Below are 16289 nucleotides of genomic sequence, written 5' to 3' on the forward strand. Positions count from 1 at the left end.
GTTCCTAAGCGACACCCAACAGTCAGCTCCTTGGGGCAGGAAAGCGTGGCGCACACTGGTGATGGACACTGCTCCAGCAGCAGAGCAGCACCTCAAACATTCAAACAGCACCCAAAACCAGGGGGCACCAATGCTTCAGCTGTAGGACTGTGCTCCCCTCATCACTGATCTGTCCCCTGCTTGATCTCCCTGAAGACCAGGGCTTCCTTATCTCTGCAGCAGCAAGAGGCAAGAGCTGGGGGTAGGTGTTTTTCACCCTTCCATCCCTTCTGTCCCAGCAGCACTTCTCCATCTCCCCGCAGTGTGGGGTTAGTGAGGGTCCTGGGAAATGCAAGAGAGTGAAGGGAAGGCTGCAGTGAGGCTAGAAGTCCAGGAGATCAAGGAGAAGAGGGTGTTACCACCTCCAGGAACACCTTGTTACAAAAGGAGGGGAGAGGGGAGAGGGGAGAGGGGAGAGGGGAGAGGGGAGAGGGGAGAGGGGAGAGGGGAGAGGGGAGAGGGGAGAGGGGAGAGGGGAGAGGGGAGAGGGGAGAGGGGAGAGGGGAGAGGGGAGAGGGGAGAGGGGAGAGGGGAGATCTCCTGCCCTGACAAAGCTACCACACCTTTACCCAAAGCCTCAGCAGTATTGTGCTGCTGTGTGATACCCTCATCACTGAACCCATGTGGTACCATATTCACACCAACACTGCAAAATTCACCCTAACAGCTGGACAAAGATTTTTTTGTTTCAGAAAATATGGCAACATTATAATAATATACAAACTGTGTCAACTACAGCAATGTCTTCTGCATTAAAATATCAGTTTGTTGAAGATTTTCCATTTACTGCTAGGACAGTTGGAAGATGTTATTTCAGGTGGATTAGATACACCGGAACATATATTTTTTTAAAGTCATTCCAATACCACAGTGTAGTTCCTTACCCTGGGAACTCCATGCTCCTGGGTCAGATGCTCATTCCCCTCCAGGAACAAGGTTTTTCAGGCAGCTTCACTTCCCAGAATATAAAGCAGGTTTCCTTCTGACAAAGCTCTTCAGTGCCTCTTGGACATTTAATTATGGGAGAAGGTCTCAGATAATGAAATGGGAACATCATGCTCCTGAACTATAACTTCTGAAAAGCAATACACTGTGGTAGGGAAATGCAATTTAACTTTGAACTGACTCAGGAATTTCCCATGGAACATTAATTCTATTTTCTGCTCACCTCTGAACATCAGTGTATTTTTCTCTTTCAGTTTAGGAAGCTTATAAAAGGTGTAGCCAACCTCTGATTCCAAATCCGTGGATTCTTCCTCCCTCCTGCCTTTTGCCGTAGTCCTGGGGAGGGTGAGTGTCATCTGAAAACAGAAGCCTATTGTACCAAGCCTTATCAGAGGTGATGCCTAGCCGGAGGAACTGCTATCTTGCTATCTAACACAGAAAAGTAATAAAGGTATTTCCACCCCCTTCAGGTTTGCAGGGCCCCTGAGAGGTCACACAACTTGCCTGAAGCTGCACAGGATCCTTTGTGAGAGCCAGAAACCAACCCCAGCTCTGCTAAGCCCCTCTGCAATTTTTTTGTTCATCGTGATACATTTCATCCTCTAAGCTCTTCCACTTCAACATCAAAACAAATATTACAGTGATACCTTAACGTAAGTAACTGTTGGCCTGGAAATCTAGCACGGGACTGAATTGCTTAGCTAGTCTGAGCTCATTAAAATAACACCCGACTAGTACAAACTGTAAGAGAATTGGCTTGAATGTAATTTCTCACTCCTGTAGTTGTTTTTCTCCAGATTTACCTTAAAGGTTATATATTTCCTTCTTTCCATCCCTGACGTTTAAACACGCAGAAAACACTTCACAGCAGATTTGCACACCCAAATTTAACCAGATGTTTTGTACAATTTGGGTAAGCTGATCAATAGGGGTGAGCTCAAACAAATGGAAGAAAGGCAACAAAACACCTGATGCACCATCTTCCCTTCAAACAGAGGACACATTTCTATTTTAGTTCATCTAGCTCCACATACTTTGCAACACACAGACTGACATTAGGCGAGTCTCTTCGGCACTGATATCTATAACCAAAAATGTTAAGCGTTTTAGTTATCCTCCGACAGCACCTACTTCCTATGGCTATTACAGGCAGTACTAACATGTCAGGAATTCTGAGCATGTCTGGGTGAACTGCCACCAAATCCAAAATAAGGAGCTCCTCTACTATGAGCGTAAAACACGTGTGCCCAGAATAAATGGTAAAAACGATACTGGCATTTAGGCAATTCTCATTCAAAGCACAGATTTAGATAAAACTCTACGAATACAAGTTCTCTCTATATCACAAATATTACAGCTAACTTTCCACTCAGTTTCTGATACTTCAAAATCCTTTTGGTCACAGGAACACCACGACTTCACCAGCAATAATAAAGAGTTTGAAAATACCATTGATCAATGACGTGATATATCTTCTAGATATTGAAATTACTTCTGCTAAGTTGTAGGAAGAACATGACAGCCTGAATCTTCTTTTTACTCACAAACTCACTGTTCTAAAGTGAAGACTATCAGAGGAATGTGCACGTGTTTTAATTACTGCTAAAAAGACTTTGTTCAGAGGAAAAAAGTGTCAAAAGGTTTAAAAAAAAAATCAAAACCAAATACCAAGTAACAGCACCATTTGGGAACAAACAAACAAAAAGGCTAAATTTAATTAACCCTGTGCTGTAATCAAATTCACACATGAGGAAACAGCAGGTGAGTGAAACCATGGCCAAACAGGCAAGCAAAAACATCCATTACATCTTCTCCAATGTGAAAAACAACTCGCTTTTCGACTTTGTACTATCCTACTAATGAAGAGCAAAGGTATATAACAAAATTCAGCTGCCAGGAAAACAGTACTCAAAACTGCAACGATAAGATCGGTAAAACTCAAGACTCATAGGTACACCAATACAAGTAAACTTGTGAGTTAACACTTCACTGAGGAATCAAGTTCAAATAATCCGTATGGGGAAAAGAGAAGGGTATAAATCACAAGAGGAAAGCACTATGTGAGCATCTACCCGATCCTACAGGAACTGCCGAGTGCCCTGAAAGCAGAAAAAAGCCCAGAGGAACCAGCCTAGCAAATGTCTGCAAAAGCAAGCTTCCTACTTACCCTATAGTCTGCACCATGATCTCTTTTGCCACTTCAGTAATTCCAAAGAATCCAGAATGGTGTTATTTTTAAGGGAATATTAGAGCCGCTAAGAGGAGACAGAGGCAAGCTGACAAGCAGAGCTTTGCGAGAAGCCAAGGGGAGAGGGACGAATTTAAACCCTGGCTCAAGACGTTGCGTGTTCTGTGTCTATCTTTAACTTGTAAATGATTTGGTTTCACATTCCTCTGAAGTCCCGCTGGCAGATGCCTTCGCGGAGCTTTACCAATCGCAGGCACCCGGGAACCCTCCCCTTCTACTTCCCTCCCTCCCTCTCCCTCAAGCCTTGCCACTCCGCCCCCATCTCCCCCATCCCCACCTCCCCTCTCTGCCAGGCACAGCCACGGACACGCACACAGAGGCTTTGGCAGGCGGGATTTCACCGACTTCCCACCGCGGCTTCCCGGCAGCCCCCCCGTCCCCGCCGGCAGCCCCCCCGTCCCCGCCAGCAGCCCCCCGTCCCCGCCGGAACCCTGCGGGCGGCTCGTTGCGGTCGCCTTGGCCAAACGGCTCCGGCAGGGACTGCTGATGGTGGGTGCCGAGGCACCCGAAATTAGTGCTTGAGCCCAAGTAGGCAAAGTGCTGTGGGTCTGAATCCCGGAGTCACCGACTGAGTCACCTTGGGAACAGGGGGAGTCCAAAGGAAACCAGCCTGAGAGGAGTGAGGGCTGCGGGGGGAAGGAGCAAAGAAGCATTTCACCTGTCCTATCAAGCTTCCACAGAGACTCATATTTGGATGTTTACAGCACTTGTGCAGAGGGCTTTACTGAGGAATGGCATATAAAACAAACAAACAAAAAAAAGATTTTACCAGATCTTAAACACAAAGCTTCTTAGCATCCACTCTTAATAAATCTGTGGCTCCTTACAATAACAATGCATTGTTGCTCAGAAGTCAGAGTCTGAAATAACTAGACTACTGATTAATGGCAGCATTTGAGGTGATTGGAGAAAAACAAAAGTCCTTCCATGTAACCCAGAAAGTCAGTATTACTGCCAGAGACTTCAGGAGTCTTTTTAGGGTTGACACAAACACCTGGCTCCTAATATCAGCCTTTTGAAGCAGCCCTGTTTGTTATTTCTAAATGCACATTCAGTTGAAAGCTGCTCGCCATCAAGACTGCCTCATCTCAGACATGGGTGGGAATGGGACAAGCCACAAGACCGTATGTAAAACATATGAATTATTGAACACTTTCAACTGAAAACGGAAAGCATCAATTGACAGTCACACCAATTCAAAGAGAATAACATGGTAAATGTCTCTGGTCTACAGTCTTCAGTCTTTGAGCTGCTGCTGAGAGCGGTTTGTACCCAGAGATGGAGGGGGGGCGAAGGGGGACAGGTCCAGCTGTGCCCAGAATCCTTCAGCTAAAAACATGGTTTATAAATGCCTTGCCAATGCCCTGTTTGATGAGGCATTACACTTTTTAGAGCTCCAGTGTTGAGAGGCTGCACTGGTTTAGTAGTAAAAGTAATAATGCATTTAATTCAGGCTAACATAGGAAATGGCTTAAACTTGGAAAGGCCTAAAGGGGGATACAAGAATGATCCAAAGGGCTGTGTCTCAGTGCACATGGAGTAATCCTGCATTTCACTGCTTGCCAGCTACTCTTCATGATGCTATTTGATAGCATACATATAAATAGTGTTTGGGAACACATTTAAAAAAATATAAATATATATAAACTTTGATAAAAACAGTAACTCCACAGCCATTTTCATGGTCAGTCCCACAGGCAGGAAGGCAAGAGCTCCTCTTAACCTGAAGTCAGCTCAGGTTCGTGGACCTGGAAAAGTTGCCAGCAACACACAAATATTAAAGATACGAATATTGAAGAATAAACCAGCTGACAACTCCTGAAAAGTCAAAAGGTTTCTTTTGAATCACAAACCTTTGCTACTATTAGCAGAGCCAGACCTCAGTATATTTAATGTCTGCCTTCCAGAGCACTTTAAAAACTACAGCAAGAGAAAAACATGCTATGGATTTCCTACCAGACAGGGAAGAAGTCACTTCACCTCTCCTTTGCCTCAGGTCGTAAAACTCTGTATTGCTGATACAGCGGTTCAAGGAACGTGTTTGTTACTCGGTTTTAGGAGCTGCAGTGAACTGCAAGAAGGCTGCCTGGAACTGCTTCCCAATAGAGCCACCTCTAACACTGCCAGCTTACAGATCCCTCGAAGCAGAGAAAGTCACTGGGCCACAGTGTCTCCCATTCAAGTACAGAAACTTCATATAATGCAATGAGAATATTATGCCTCAGATCGGGTTGTTGTTATGTGGGTTTTTTTCAATTGTTTTGTAATGATGTCAGGCTTGAAGGGCAGATAATCACTAGAAACAGAGACCCAGTGTTAACATTAGGTCTTAAAAAGTGCAGTGTTTGAGTTGCTCAGAGAACAAAAGGAAAAGAACAAAGAAAAGTTGTGCTTTTGTGGCTGAGGGCTCCTTTTTAATTAGGGCAACAAGGAAGGAAGGAAGGAAGAAGCTCCCCATGGAAGAAGGTGTGATGGACAAATGTGGTGATTCAGAAGTGAAGTCATGAACAGGAAGGATTAAGACTGAGCTGTTTCTAGGACTCCAGCCTACCTCTAGAGAGTGCTTAAGTGTGGGGAAAAACAAAGGCAGGGAAATCCACAGAAGCACATCCACAATTTTATGTAAACTTGTGTATTTCCCTTACTAGGTATGGGGGAAAAAGAGACTGGGGTTTGGATCCTCTAAAAGAACACTTAAAGTATTTACTTCCCCATGTCTCTTAGGAGGTTATTTATAAATTTAAGAGTAAGTGGGGGGGTGGAGCTTTGGAGAACAGGATTCTGGAAATTACTGGGTAACTTTGCATGTCAACATGGGCAGCATGATCCCATTCCCATGAATGGAACAGCCAGAGGTCATATGTCCAAAAACTGGATCACACAAGCCAAAAAAGAAGAGAGGTGTCCAGTTTCCTCAGATGAAGAGATGTGCTATAGTATCAGTGTCTAACATGCAATGCAAAGTGTACAGCTAAGAGAAATTTACTACAGCTGTGAGAGGGAATACTATTCTTTCTCAGCAGGGTCTGTTGTTCAAAACCGATCACCAAATGTAATAGATCAGGGACCTGTGTGGCATTACATTCGAGATCTATGAATACGTATTAACAGCAAGTTGTTGAGGAGGTGGAGCTGGCATGAGAGTGGAAAGGAGAAGGGAGCAGGGGAGAGGGGAGAGTAATTTGGTACCAGTGACAAGTGTAAATATGTAACATGTTTGAGGACATGTGACTTCCTACCCATTCCCAATTTAGCCCAGTGCCTTAGAGGCATGGTCTGTCCCTTCACGTTCAGCTATTTTTAAAGCGCACAGAATTTGCTCTTTGTTTTCACTTGTCTGTCAGTGTCTTGAACTCATCTGTCTTGGCATTCTCAACATTTGGACTTACTGGGACAGGCAATGTCTTCTACGGTATGGGCTCAGTCCTTCTAGCTCTTACTCAGAATATTTCACAGAATCACAGAATGTTAGGGATTGGAAGGGACCTCGAAAGATCATCCAGTCCAATCCCCCTGCCAGAGCAGGAACACCCAGATGAGGTTACACAGGAAGGTGTCCAGGCGGGTTTTGAATGTCTCCAGAGAAGGAGACTCCACAACCCGCCCTGGGCAGCCTGTTCGAGTGCCCCGTCACCCTCACTGTGAAGAAGTTTCTTCTCATATTTAAGTGGAACCTCCTGTGTTCCAGCTTGTACTCATTGCCCCATGTCCTATCATTGGTTGTCACCGAGAAGAGCCTGGCTCCATGCTTGTGACACTCATCCTTTACATATTTATAAACATTAATGAGGTCACCCCTCAGTCTTCTCATCTCCAAGCTAAAGAGACCCAGCTCCCTCAGCCTTTCCTCATAAGGGAGATGCTCCACTCCCTTAATCATCTTGGTTGCTCTTTGCTGGACTCTCTCCAGCAGTTTCCTGTCCTTCTGGAACTGAGGGGCCCAGAACTGGACACAATATTCCAGATGTGGTCTCACCAGGGCAGAGTAGAAGGGAAGGAGAACCTCTCTGGACCTACTAACCAGCCCCCTTCTAATACACCCCAAGGTGCCATTGGCCTTTCCTGCCCTTAGGAATGATCTCATCAACCTCTGCAGATGATTTCAGCATGGATTTGTTGGAGACTACCAAGGCATTGCAGGCAGGCAGTTCCCGCCTGTCACAGTGGATGCAGCACACTGACTTTATTCAGCATTACTCAATCTACACACCCGTTATCCCCTCAGCCTTCCTCCAGCCATGGCTCCTCAGCTGTGTGGTTACACCACGAGCCCTCTCCAGCATGGTCCAACAGACAGGGATTGTCCAAGCGTTGACCCACGAGTTGCTTCTCTCCCATTTACCACTTTTTTTTTCCTGGGAGAGACTGGGAACAGCTGCTGTAGCTGGCAGGTTTGGGGGCTCCTGGTTGCAGTCCCCAGCATCCCCTGCCCTGCTGTCCCCACAGCGCAGCCTCCAGCACAGCGGGGTATGTTTGCTCTGGAAGGAAACCCAGGGGACTGAGGTGGGCTCACGCAGAGCAAACACTGCCCTGGCCCCCCAACACTGAGCCCAACTGCTCCTGAGACATTTATTCCAACACCCTCCTCGCCGAGTCTAATCTTCCTGCTGTTTTCAGGAGGCTCGCTGGATAATGGCAGGAAGCTCAGTCACTAAAAACATTCAGATGGGTTAGCTCCACTATTAGCAAAATATATCCAAATTGCTTGAATTCTTGTTAAGCATTAAGTAAATGCGGAATGCATTTGGTACACACTTGGTGAGCAGTTTTGCAGCAACAGAGGATTTTCTGTGCTGTCTTTTCTGGTTTTATTTTCTATGTTTCTGTGATCCATCCTACATGGGAAGAAGGGAGAATGTCCATGGTCATGCACCTAAGCTTCAGAAACAAACCGTATTTTCAGTCAACCCATTTCACTGAATAAAGAAAATAAACATTTATATTTCCTGTTTTGTGTGTCTTGTATTTATAGTTTGCTAGAGTTTTGTGGACAAACCCATAGTTCGAATAGGTGTTCATCCCTATATATGTAAGCACGTGACATCTACAAGATCCAGGATATAAAGACTTTGGCTTTATTTTTCTACATATAAAGTATGAACACTAATTATCAGCAATTAAGCAACTTATGAAGAACTCTGTGCACTTGCCTTGTTCTCTGTAAAATCAAATCATTATCTACCAGATACATTTTCAAGTTTACTTGAAAAATACCTTAGAAGAGAATTAGAACAATTCTGCTTCAATTCATCTTTAACACAAACACTAAATACAGGAAAGAGACTACTCTTTTTGTTAGATGTCCAAATTGACCAGCAAAATTAAGTTTTGTAGGTAAATGGTTTAATTTTACTACATTGAAAGGAAAAATATTTTTTCTAAAAATAATTAAAAATAAAAAAAAGGCTGGTAAACCTAATCCCACATAGTGTTGAAAACTGGAAGGTTTTCCTTGCCTGATGGCGCTCACAGATAAATAAAAAGGCTGTATCATTCACTGTTAGTTCCCTATCTGAAAACAGGCTGAACTTGAAAGGTTTGAAATGACAGCTACAGTTCATTAAAGTTGCCTGGTGAGCAGTACATCTAATGAAGATTGTTTTCCTAAGGATTTACTGTTCTTTGTTATTTACTGTTCCAAATGACAGTAATCCCCCTTTCCTCTCAACTTGCACAACCACTCCTACCCCACAGGACGTGAGTGTTGCCCACCTGCACTTTCAGCTTCCTTTCATGTACCACACAACCAACCTGCACCACCACCTCCACAATAATCATTTTAATTTCACCAGCCCCCCACGGCTGTCCTTCTTCCAGGTGCTGTGCAAACCAGTACTCCCGCTCCCTTCCACACGCCGGTTTGTACTTTCTCCCTGCCTGAGGAAAAAGCAGCGAGCAGGTGGTGCAACTGGTCCAGACTGACCAGCCAGCACATGTGGGAGCTGCTGAAAGGTGCGAATATGGTCTGTCCCATCCTTATTGGGGTGCTACCTGGAATCCCACTTCCCCAGAGTCAAAGAGAATTGGTATAGCTGAGATTTCTTTCCCTATATTAAATTCAGAAAAGTTGTTTGATGAGTCCAAAACTATTGGCTGTAGCCAGAAGTGTGAGAGACAAACAAACATAATGTTCCTTACAAAGCCGAACTCAGAAAGAAAACAAACACCCCACATGCCAGCTACAAAGGTTCCCAACACAACCTTTGCTCCAGCATTAGATGCTCTTTGTCTTCTCAGTGGTAAGAACCCCCTACTGCAGGGGTGTCCAACTCATTTTCACCAGAAGCCACATCAGCCTCACAGTGGCCTTCAAAGGGCCAAATGTATAAATGTAGGAGTAGTTACATTTATACAGTCCTAAAATTACATTCGGCCCTTTGAAGGCAACCGTGAGGCTAATGCGGCTCCTGGTGAAAATGAGTTGGACACCCCTGCTCTACTGCTTTGAAGGCTTCACTGAGAATACAAAAGGTAGCAAAGACTGCTAATTAAGAGAGCTCATTGCAGCCTGTTCCCAAAAAGAATAATTGAAATGTTTGTGAAAATAAAGACTGCAACATCAAAATTTGTCTTGTCACAATTTTCTCCTGAAATTAATGTCCTTATTCCTGAAATTATGACATGAATTGAAGATTCTTGTTATGGAAATGGCTCTGTTATCCTGTCTCATTCCAACACCATGGTTTCATTGCAGCGTTCTACTCTGCACCAAAGAAGGTTTACAGTAAGTTATTTCATAAATATGCCACAAACATTATGTAGTTATATTTGCCTGGACAGAGAACCACTGGCCTTTCGCGGAAATTTGGGCAGTGCCAGAAGTTCGCGTGCAGGCAGACATGAATGTGGCTGGACTGACACACACACTTTTGTCAGAACTGGAAAAGGATAATCTATAAGATAGATTCTCTGCTCAGTTGAGCCAAAGGTAGGAACAGTCCCCTTTCATTCATCGCACGTCCCACCAAAAAACCCTTCTGCTCTAAAATAAAACTCACTTTATTCAACCCTCCAGATGAAAACCTTGGTGGAAAAAACCAGGAATTCCTTTTTTCTTTAAGAAAAAAATAAACAGCAAGAATGCAGGAGGCCTAGAAGTCTCAGAAACTGCTAATGAGAGCTGGAACATTAGCATATAGGCCAACAACACAAATCCCACCAGGTCAGTTATGTAAAAGCAAGCAGCGTCTGACTTGCTCTCTCAAACGCATCAGTGCTCTGCAGGGGCTGGGGGCGTCTCTGCCACACAGCCCCTGTCCTTCTCCCTCTGTCCTGGTCCCACGGGCACACAGACCCCTCAGGCTTGGGGGGTCTCAGTGCTGCTGGGGGTATGGGTAGAGGCAGAAGGGGAGATTAGATCAGGCGGGTAAGAGTACACAGGGTGAGAGAGCCTGGGAGAAGCTTGTCCTACTGCTCCCTCTGCTGTACCCATCCTGTGGAGAAATCCCAAATGTCTGCGCGAGAAGCTGGGATAAGGGATGGATGGCAGCTTTCTGCAAGGGATCTGCAGATAACACAGACCCAGACGGACCTGGGAAAGTGATGAAGTCGAGGCTGGCAAGTGATAAACCACCACCACACTGAGGAGATGGCACAACATGGGCCTTTGTGCATTTAACATATCAAATCTCTTGTGCTCTGTACCCATCAGTGTTATCCTTACGCTTCCGGAACGGTACAGAAAAATAACACTTCTTCTTGCACACGATCGTCTCGCTTCGTAACACGTATTTAGATAATGATCTCATCTTATGAGATGGATGAGTGTCAGGACGAGCTGCAGAGGAAGGCCCGAGAAGCTCTCCAAGCAGGGCTGCTGGCTGCAGGCAATGCAGGCAGCACCAGGGAGGGAAAACACCCTCGGGAAAACACACTCAACTTCAACAACATAAGACACAGGCAAAAGAAGGGGAAAGGGTAAAAATAGCTTATGGAGTCAATTAATCATGTGGGAATTAACAATCTGATTGTTGGAGAGAATGGGGATTTTTTAAGCCATGACCACTCAAACACAACTCCACTTAATAATCACGCTATGTACGCTATTTCTGAGGGCTGAGAAATTGGCAGCACTGGGTACCACCTACAAGAGACATTCACAGCTGCCATGAAAACATTTATTTGAACATAAGGAAAACTTGTACCTCAAGAAAAATGCATAGTTTTCAAATGCTCAAACATTACAATGTGCGTTTTGCAACCTTCAGAGAAATATTTCAGTTACTCCACATTTTGCTTTTAGCACTGATTTATGGAAATCCAAACTAAAGTAGAAAACATCTCAAAGGAAGAAATCTCTCTCAAGCACTTACCCTGAGAAAGTGCACACTCATCAGAATAAGGAGGAATGATGAGGAGAATCAGCACCTTCAGGAAAAGCGGACACTTTCCATAATAAAAGAGGTGATGAAAGCCTGAAAGCCTGGAATGCAACATTAAGTCTTTGAAAGACTAGTCATATACTCATCTTTAACCTTCTGGAGAATTTCAGGAAGTTTAGACAATTTTTACTAGGAAAACAAACAAACAAAAAACCCCAACACCTTCCTAATACAATATAAAATTTAAAAAATTAATCAGTCAATTCCAGAAAGGCAATGTTAACAGAGTAACCGCATTCCCTTTTTTCCTCCATGCCCCAAGTATAATTTCCTTCTATATTACAGAACATCTACCAGCTAATTAAAATACCGGAAACTGGAATTTATGATATAACATGGTGATAAAGTGAATTACATTTAAATGTCAATGGGATCTATGGAACAGAGCAAACTTGGAAGAAACTCATTCAGTAATTTTCAAGTTGTGAACAATTAGCATGGCATTTTCAAATGCACTTGGTCATGACCTAATTCTGCTCTAAATTGTTCAACTTCAGTTTTTGCAAAGCCACATTGGCCATGCAATACTACAGTAGTATTAGAATGAATGCTAGAGCAGTATTGAGTCCTGCTGAAACATCCCACCCCTAAATTGCTCCAGGAATACAATGGGACCTGATGATTTAGGGCATCTTTTCAAAGGCACTATTGTAGACTTACATAAATCCAAACAAATATAGTTGGGCCTCAGGACTGACACAATGTACCTAATTCATACTTGCTCAGTTTACCTGGAAGAAGCTGGAATGGAGTTGAAAATATAAACTAAACTAACAACTTCCACAGGAAAGCTGAGATATTCAGAAATATTTTATCTGTAGTAATCCAATAACATTACAAATTATTTTGACATTGTCCTGTGAAGTGTCATGACAAACAGGCCACAAATACAGAATGTGTGTGGCACAGAGACTGAGCACAAGCCTGAGCGTAATCTACTTGCTGTCAGATATCACAAAACTGCTTTGAATAAACATGCTCCTTACTATAGCACTTCTTCCCATCCCTCTGAATTCATCACGTTTATCCCCAAATAAGAGAAATTATTTCCTTGCTTTTTTAGGAGCAGCGTATGCTGCACATACAGTACAGCGTATGCACATTACAGTGCAAATTATTTGTATTTCTTGCTACTAAAAGTCTTGTTCCGGGACCTTGTTACTAAACACTGACTACCTGAGGGAAATCAAATTAACAGCAGCTGAGACAGAACTATTAAAGGCATGTTTTCCCCTATGTACAGTAGTCTGGTAATGTATCCACAGGCACTGAGAGGGTGAGGATAAAGCAAGGACATTTCTCTGAACCACCACTATCTTTCACATTACTGTCTATGTCTGTGAAGGAGCGGTGGACGCAGTGATATTGATAGGCGCTGGGGTTCCTCGTGCTTTTCAACTCAAGCATGCAGATTTCCCAGCCACGCACACTATGAAGACACTGACTTCCAAAATAAATCAAGCAGGTTTTTTGCTTAAGACTACAGAGGTAACTGCAAGGTTGCTGCTGGTTGCAAGTGCAATGATGCAAGGAAGCAGCGCACCAAAAGCCCGTCTGCCCTGCCCTCCTCGTGCCCTCGGGAGGCACAATCCAGCCTCCTGAGAAAGGGAAGGGTTTGGGATGGCACCTGGTGTCCCTCTGCACCACCTGCCAGGGCACAAGGCTCACCAAGGAGCTGTACTCACCCCTGCATTAACTCCTCCTGTGCAATGATGGAGGTGACACCTCTGGTGTTTCCAGAGGACGGCACAGATGCATTATCAAAATGTTAAGGATGATGGGGACCTGCTTTTGTACCTGGGAGCCACAAAGATGGTTAAGGGAGTGAAGCATCTCTAGTCTGAGGAAAGGCTGAGGGAGCTGGGTCTCTGTAGCTTGGAGAAGAGGAGGCTGAGGGGTGACCTCATTAATGTTTATAAATATGTAAAGGGTGAGTGTCATGAGGATGGAGCAAGGCTCTTCTCGGTGACAACCAATGATAGGACAAGGGGCAACGGGTACAAGCTGGAATACAGGAGGTTCCACTTAAATATGAGAAGAAACTTCTTCACAGTGAGGGTGACGGGGCACTGGAACAGGCTGCCCAGGGGGGTTGTGGAGTCTCCTTCTCTGGAGACATTCAAAACCCGCCTGGACGCCTTCCTGTGTAACCTCATCTAGGTGTTCCTGCTCCGGCAGAGGGATTAGACTAGATGGTCGAGGTCCCTTCCAATCCCCGACATCCTGTGAATACCGGCCCGAAATGCAGAGAGTCGCAGTACCCAAGGGGTGAACACGCCAGGGGCAGCGTGGGCTCGTGGTTAAACACCACACTACTAGTGGCACGAGATGTGATCAGGTCTCAGCTCTGCCCCAGATTTGTTTGGGGAGTTTGGGAATTTACAAATTTACTTCCTCCTTCTCACTTCTCATCTGTTTTGTCTACCCAGCCTTCAGGGGCTTTATCATGGGTGTCACCTCACAAGGTGCTTAGAGCAACTAATACTTTGAGCTGGGACCTCCTAGCACTACTGCGGCTAAAATTCTGAAAAGTGTTTAGGGAACATTTTTATTCCATTTACTAAATGGAAAACCGGAAAAAATAACTAAGTCAAAGAAAAAACACATCTTCCTTCAGAAGCCTCTTGATTCAGATCCATAATCTGAATTGAGGCTGAGCACAAAGATTTAAATTTGGCTTAATGAAAACTGAATAGACCAGAAAACAACAAAAGAAGTCTCTTTACGAAAGGTATGGATTCAACCTAGCCAGTAAATAATTAAAGCTCCTCTCTGTTCCCTTCCACTTTCTATTTTAAGGCTTTTCATTATATGGGATCAAAGTCAGCCTGAGTTGGAGAGAGTTAGACAAATCCATCATGGCAACAGAATGGATGTATGATCTCATCCCCTGTGACAGCAGCACAACGCTGCCACCTGTTTGAAATCCGGCTCGTACCACTTCTGATGACACTGGCAATGTCAAAAGCCTATCGCTCAAAATTCAAGGGGGTACGTGGAAACTCCCTCCACCTAAGCAAACAAAACGAAAGAGCTGTAAATCGGGACGGCTACAGGCAGTGCTGGCCACGTGGCTGCGTAAAATGCAGCCACAGAAATGGTTCAGACCCTGGGAACATAAACAACCAGGAGACTCGGGATATCAGCTGTATGAAGAAAGACCCATTTTTGTTCGGGGTGGAGGCAAATGAGGAGATGATTTATGTACAATAATTGTATGAAAATTATAAATAGTAAAAAGAAGAGAAATGAAACATTTTTACTTATTTTCTCATAACAGAAGAAAAAGAATACATTGCAGCTAAAAGATAAAATAATTAATGAGATATGGAAGAAAAGTTAAACAGGAAGTTTAAAACTGACAGGCAAATTTAAAAGAGATTACGGAAAACTCTGTTCTACCTTTTAAACTTAAAGCATAGTTTACCCCGTGGAGCTGTGTGCAGCATAATATAATTGGGACCAAAAAGGACCATAAAAAAAATATTCATTAGATTGTTAATGAATTCCTGCATGTTCCCATTAGAAGCTCATTTGTTTTAAAAAGAACTAATATAATCCTTAATGAACCTTGCTTTTTTTTAAGCAATAGAAGACAAACATTTATACTTCCTGACACAAGCAATGATTAAATGTCAAGGATTAAGACATTCCCCTTAAGGGGAATCCCCAAGGATTAAGAAAATCCCCCTTTTGTCACATTATTCCACAACTGTCGACTGGCCAGCTCCTGAGCACTGTCAGGAACAATGTGCTGGGTCAGATCCAACACACCAATGTTTGGTTACCACTGAAGTTCAATCAAGAGATTTCTGTCTGACACTTTTGTTTAAGGAAAAAAAGATTACAGCCGTGGGAGTGCACCAGAAAACTTTGCTTTTTAAACCATTTTTTGCTCTGACTGCCAGTAGCTAGCAGCACTTGAAGATGAAAGCAGCAAGCATACATCAAACTCTACTTGTTTTGGTGTGTAAAACCACTTTGGCCTAGATTCGGGCCAAGATACATCATTTCAGTTCTTTGAGTTGCTTGACACGTTAAATACAAACTGGACTTCTAGTGTGCGAGTTCTGGGAGTTGCAGGGGTCTTCTGGCTGATGAAACTTGCCGCTACACTGTGATATAACAGTCAAATTGTAAAATCATTACAGATATCAAAAAAACCTCACTGCTGTGAAATTTATGCAGTTCATTTCTCAGAGTCTACTAAGACGAAAACAAAGAAGCAGTTTAGCACATCTCTAGCTGAAAGAGCTATTTCAAAACATGCTCTAGATTAAGATTGCATAGCAGGACCTTTTCCCAGTGAGAAAATGAGCCCCGAGGATGAGCAGAGGCCCCAAACATCAACGTTCTCCTGGGTGACCCCATTAGCATCTGATGCGTGGGAACATCTTCTTTAAATGTGTGATTCTCCTGCTTACTTTGAGATGGTTCTTTAAATTCATAGAATTACTTCAACTTGGTACCAGACAGATAAAAAAATCCACATTATTCAGGCCCAACAGCCCTTCAAATTAAAAAAAAAAAGAAAAAAGAAAGAAAAAAAACCCACCTGCAATAAAAAATGAGTTTGGAAAGGTTTTGATGCTTTATGTGGGAGTTAGCTGTATGCAGAATTGAACTGTATTTCCTTGGTTTAGCTGAACTAAGCTGTACTGACAAGCGCATGCTGA

At 43.7% G+C, this 16289-nt stretch overlaps 1 protein-coding gene across 6 annotated transcripts in view; it reads right to left on the bottom strand.

The window, feature by feature from the left end:
• The window catches only part of DTNA (dystrobrevin alpha), a 231034-nt gene that overhangs the window by 181381 nt on the left and 33364 nt on the right, over window positions 1-16289 (bottom strand). For 3 of the 6 annotated variants that reach the window (XM_065830279.2, XM_071804148.1, XM_071804145.1), the window contains exon 1: window positions 3152-3382. The exons of 2 other annotated variants lie outside the window; for them this stretch is intronic. In XM_065830279.2, the coding sequence (XP_065686351.1) occupies window positions 3152-3168 (17 nt within the window). In that variant the 5' untranslated portion in view covers window positions 3169-3382. Of the gene's footprint in view, window positions 1-923; window positions 1113-3151; window positions 3383-16289 lie in introns of those variants that run through there. One more of the 6 variants, XM_071804143.1, reaches the window with a different exon arrangement.

The sequence above is a fragment of the Patagioenas fasciata genome, chromosome 2, assembly GCF_037038585.1.
Source record: "Patagioenas fasciata isolate bPatFas1 chromosome 2, bPatFas1.hap1, whole genome shotgun sequence".
In the NCBI taxonomy this organism is placed as follows: Eukaryota; Metazoa; Chordata; class Aves; order Columbiformes; family Columbidae; genus Patagioenas; species Patagioenas fasciata.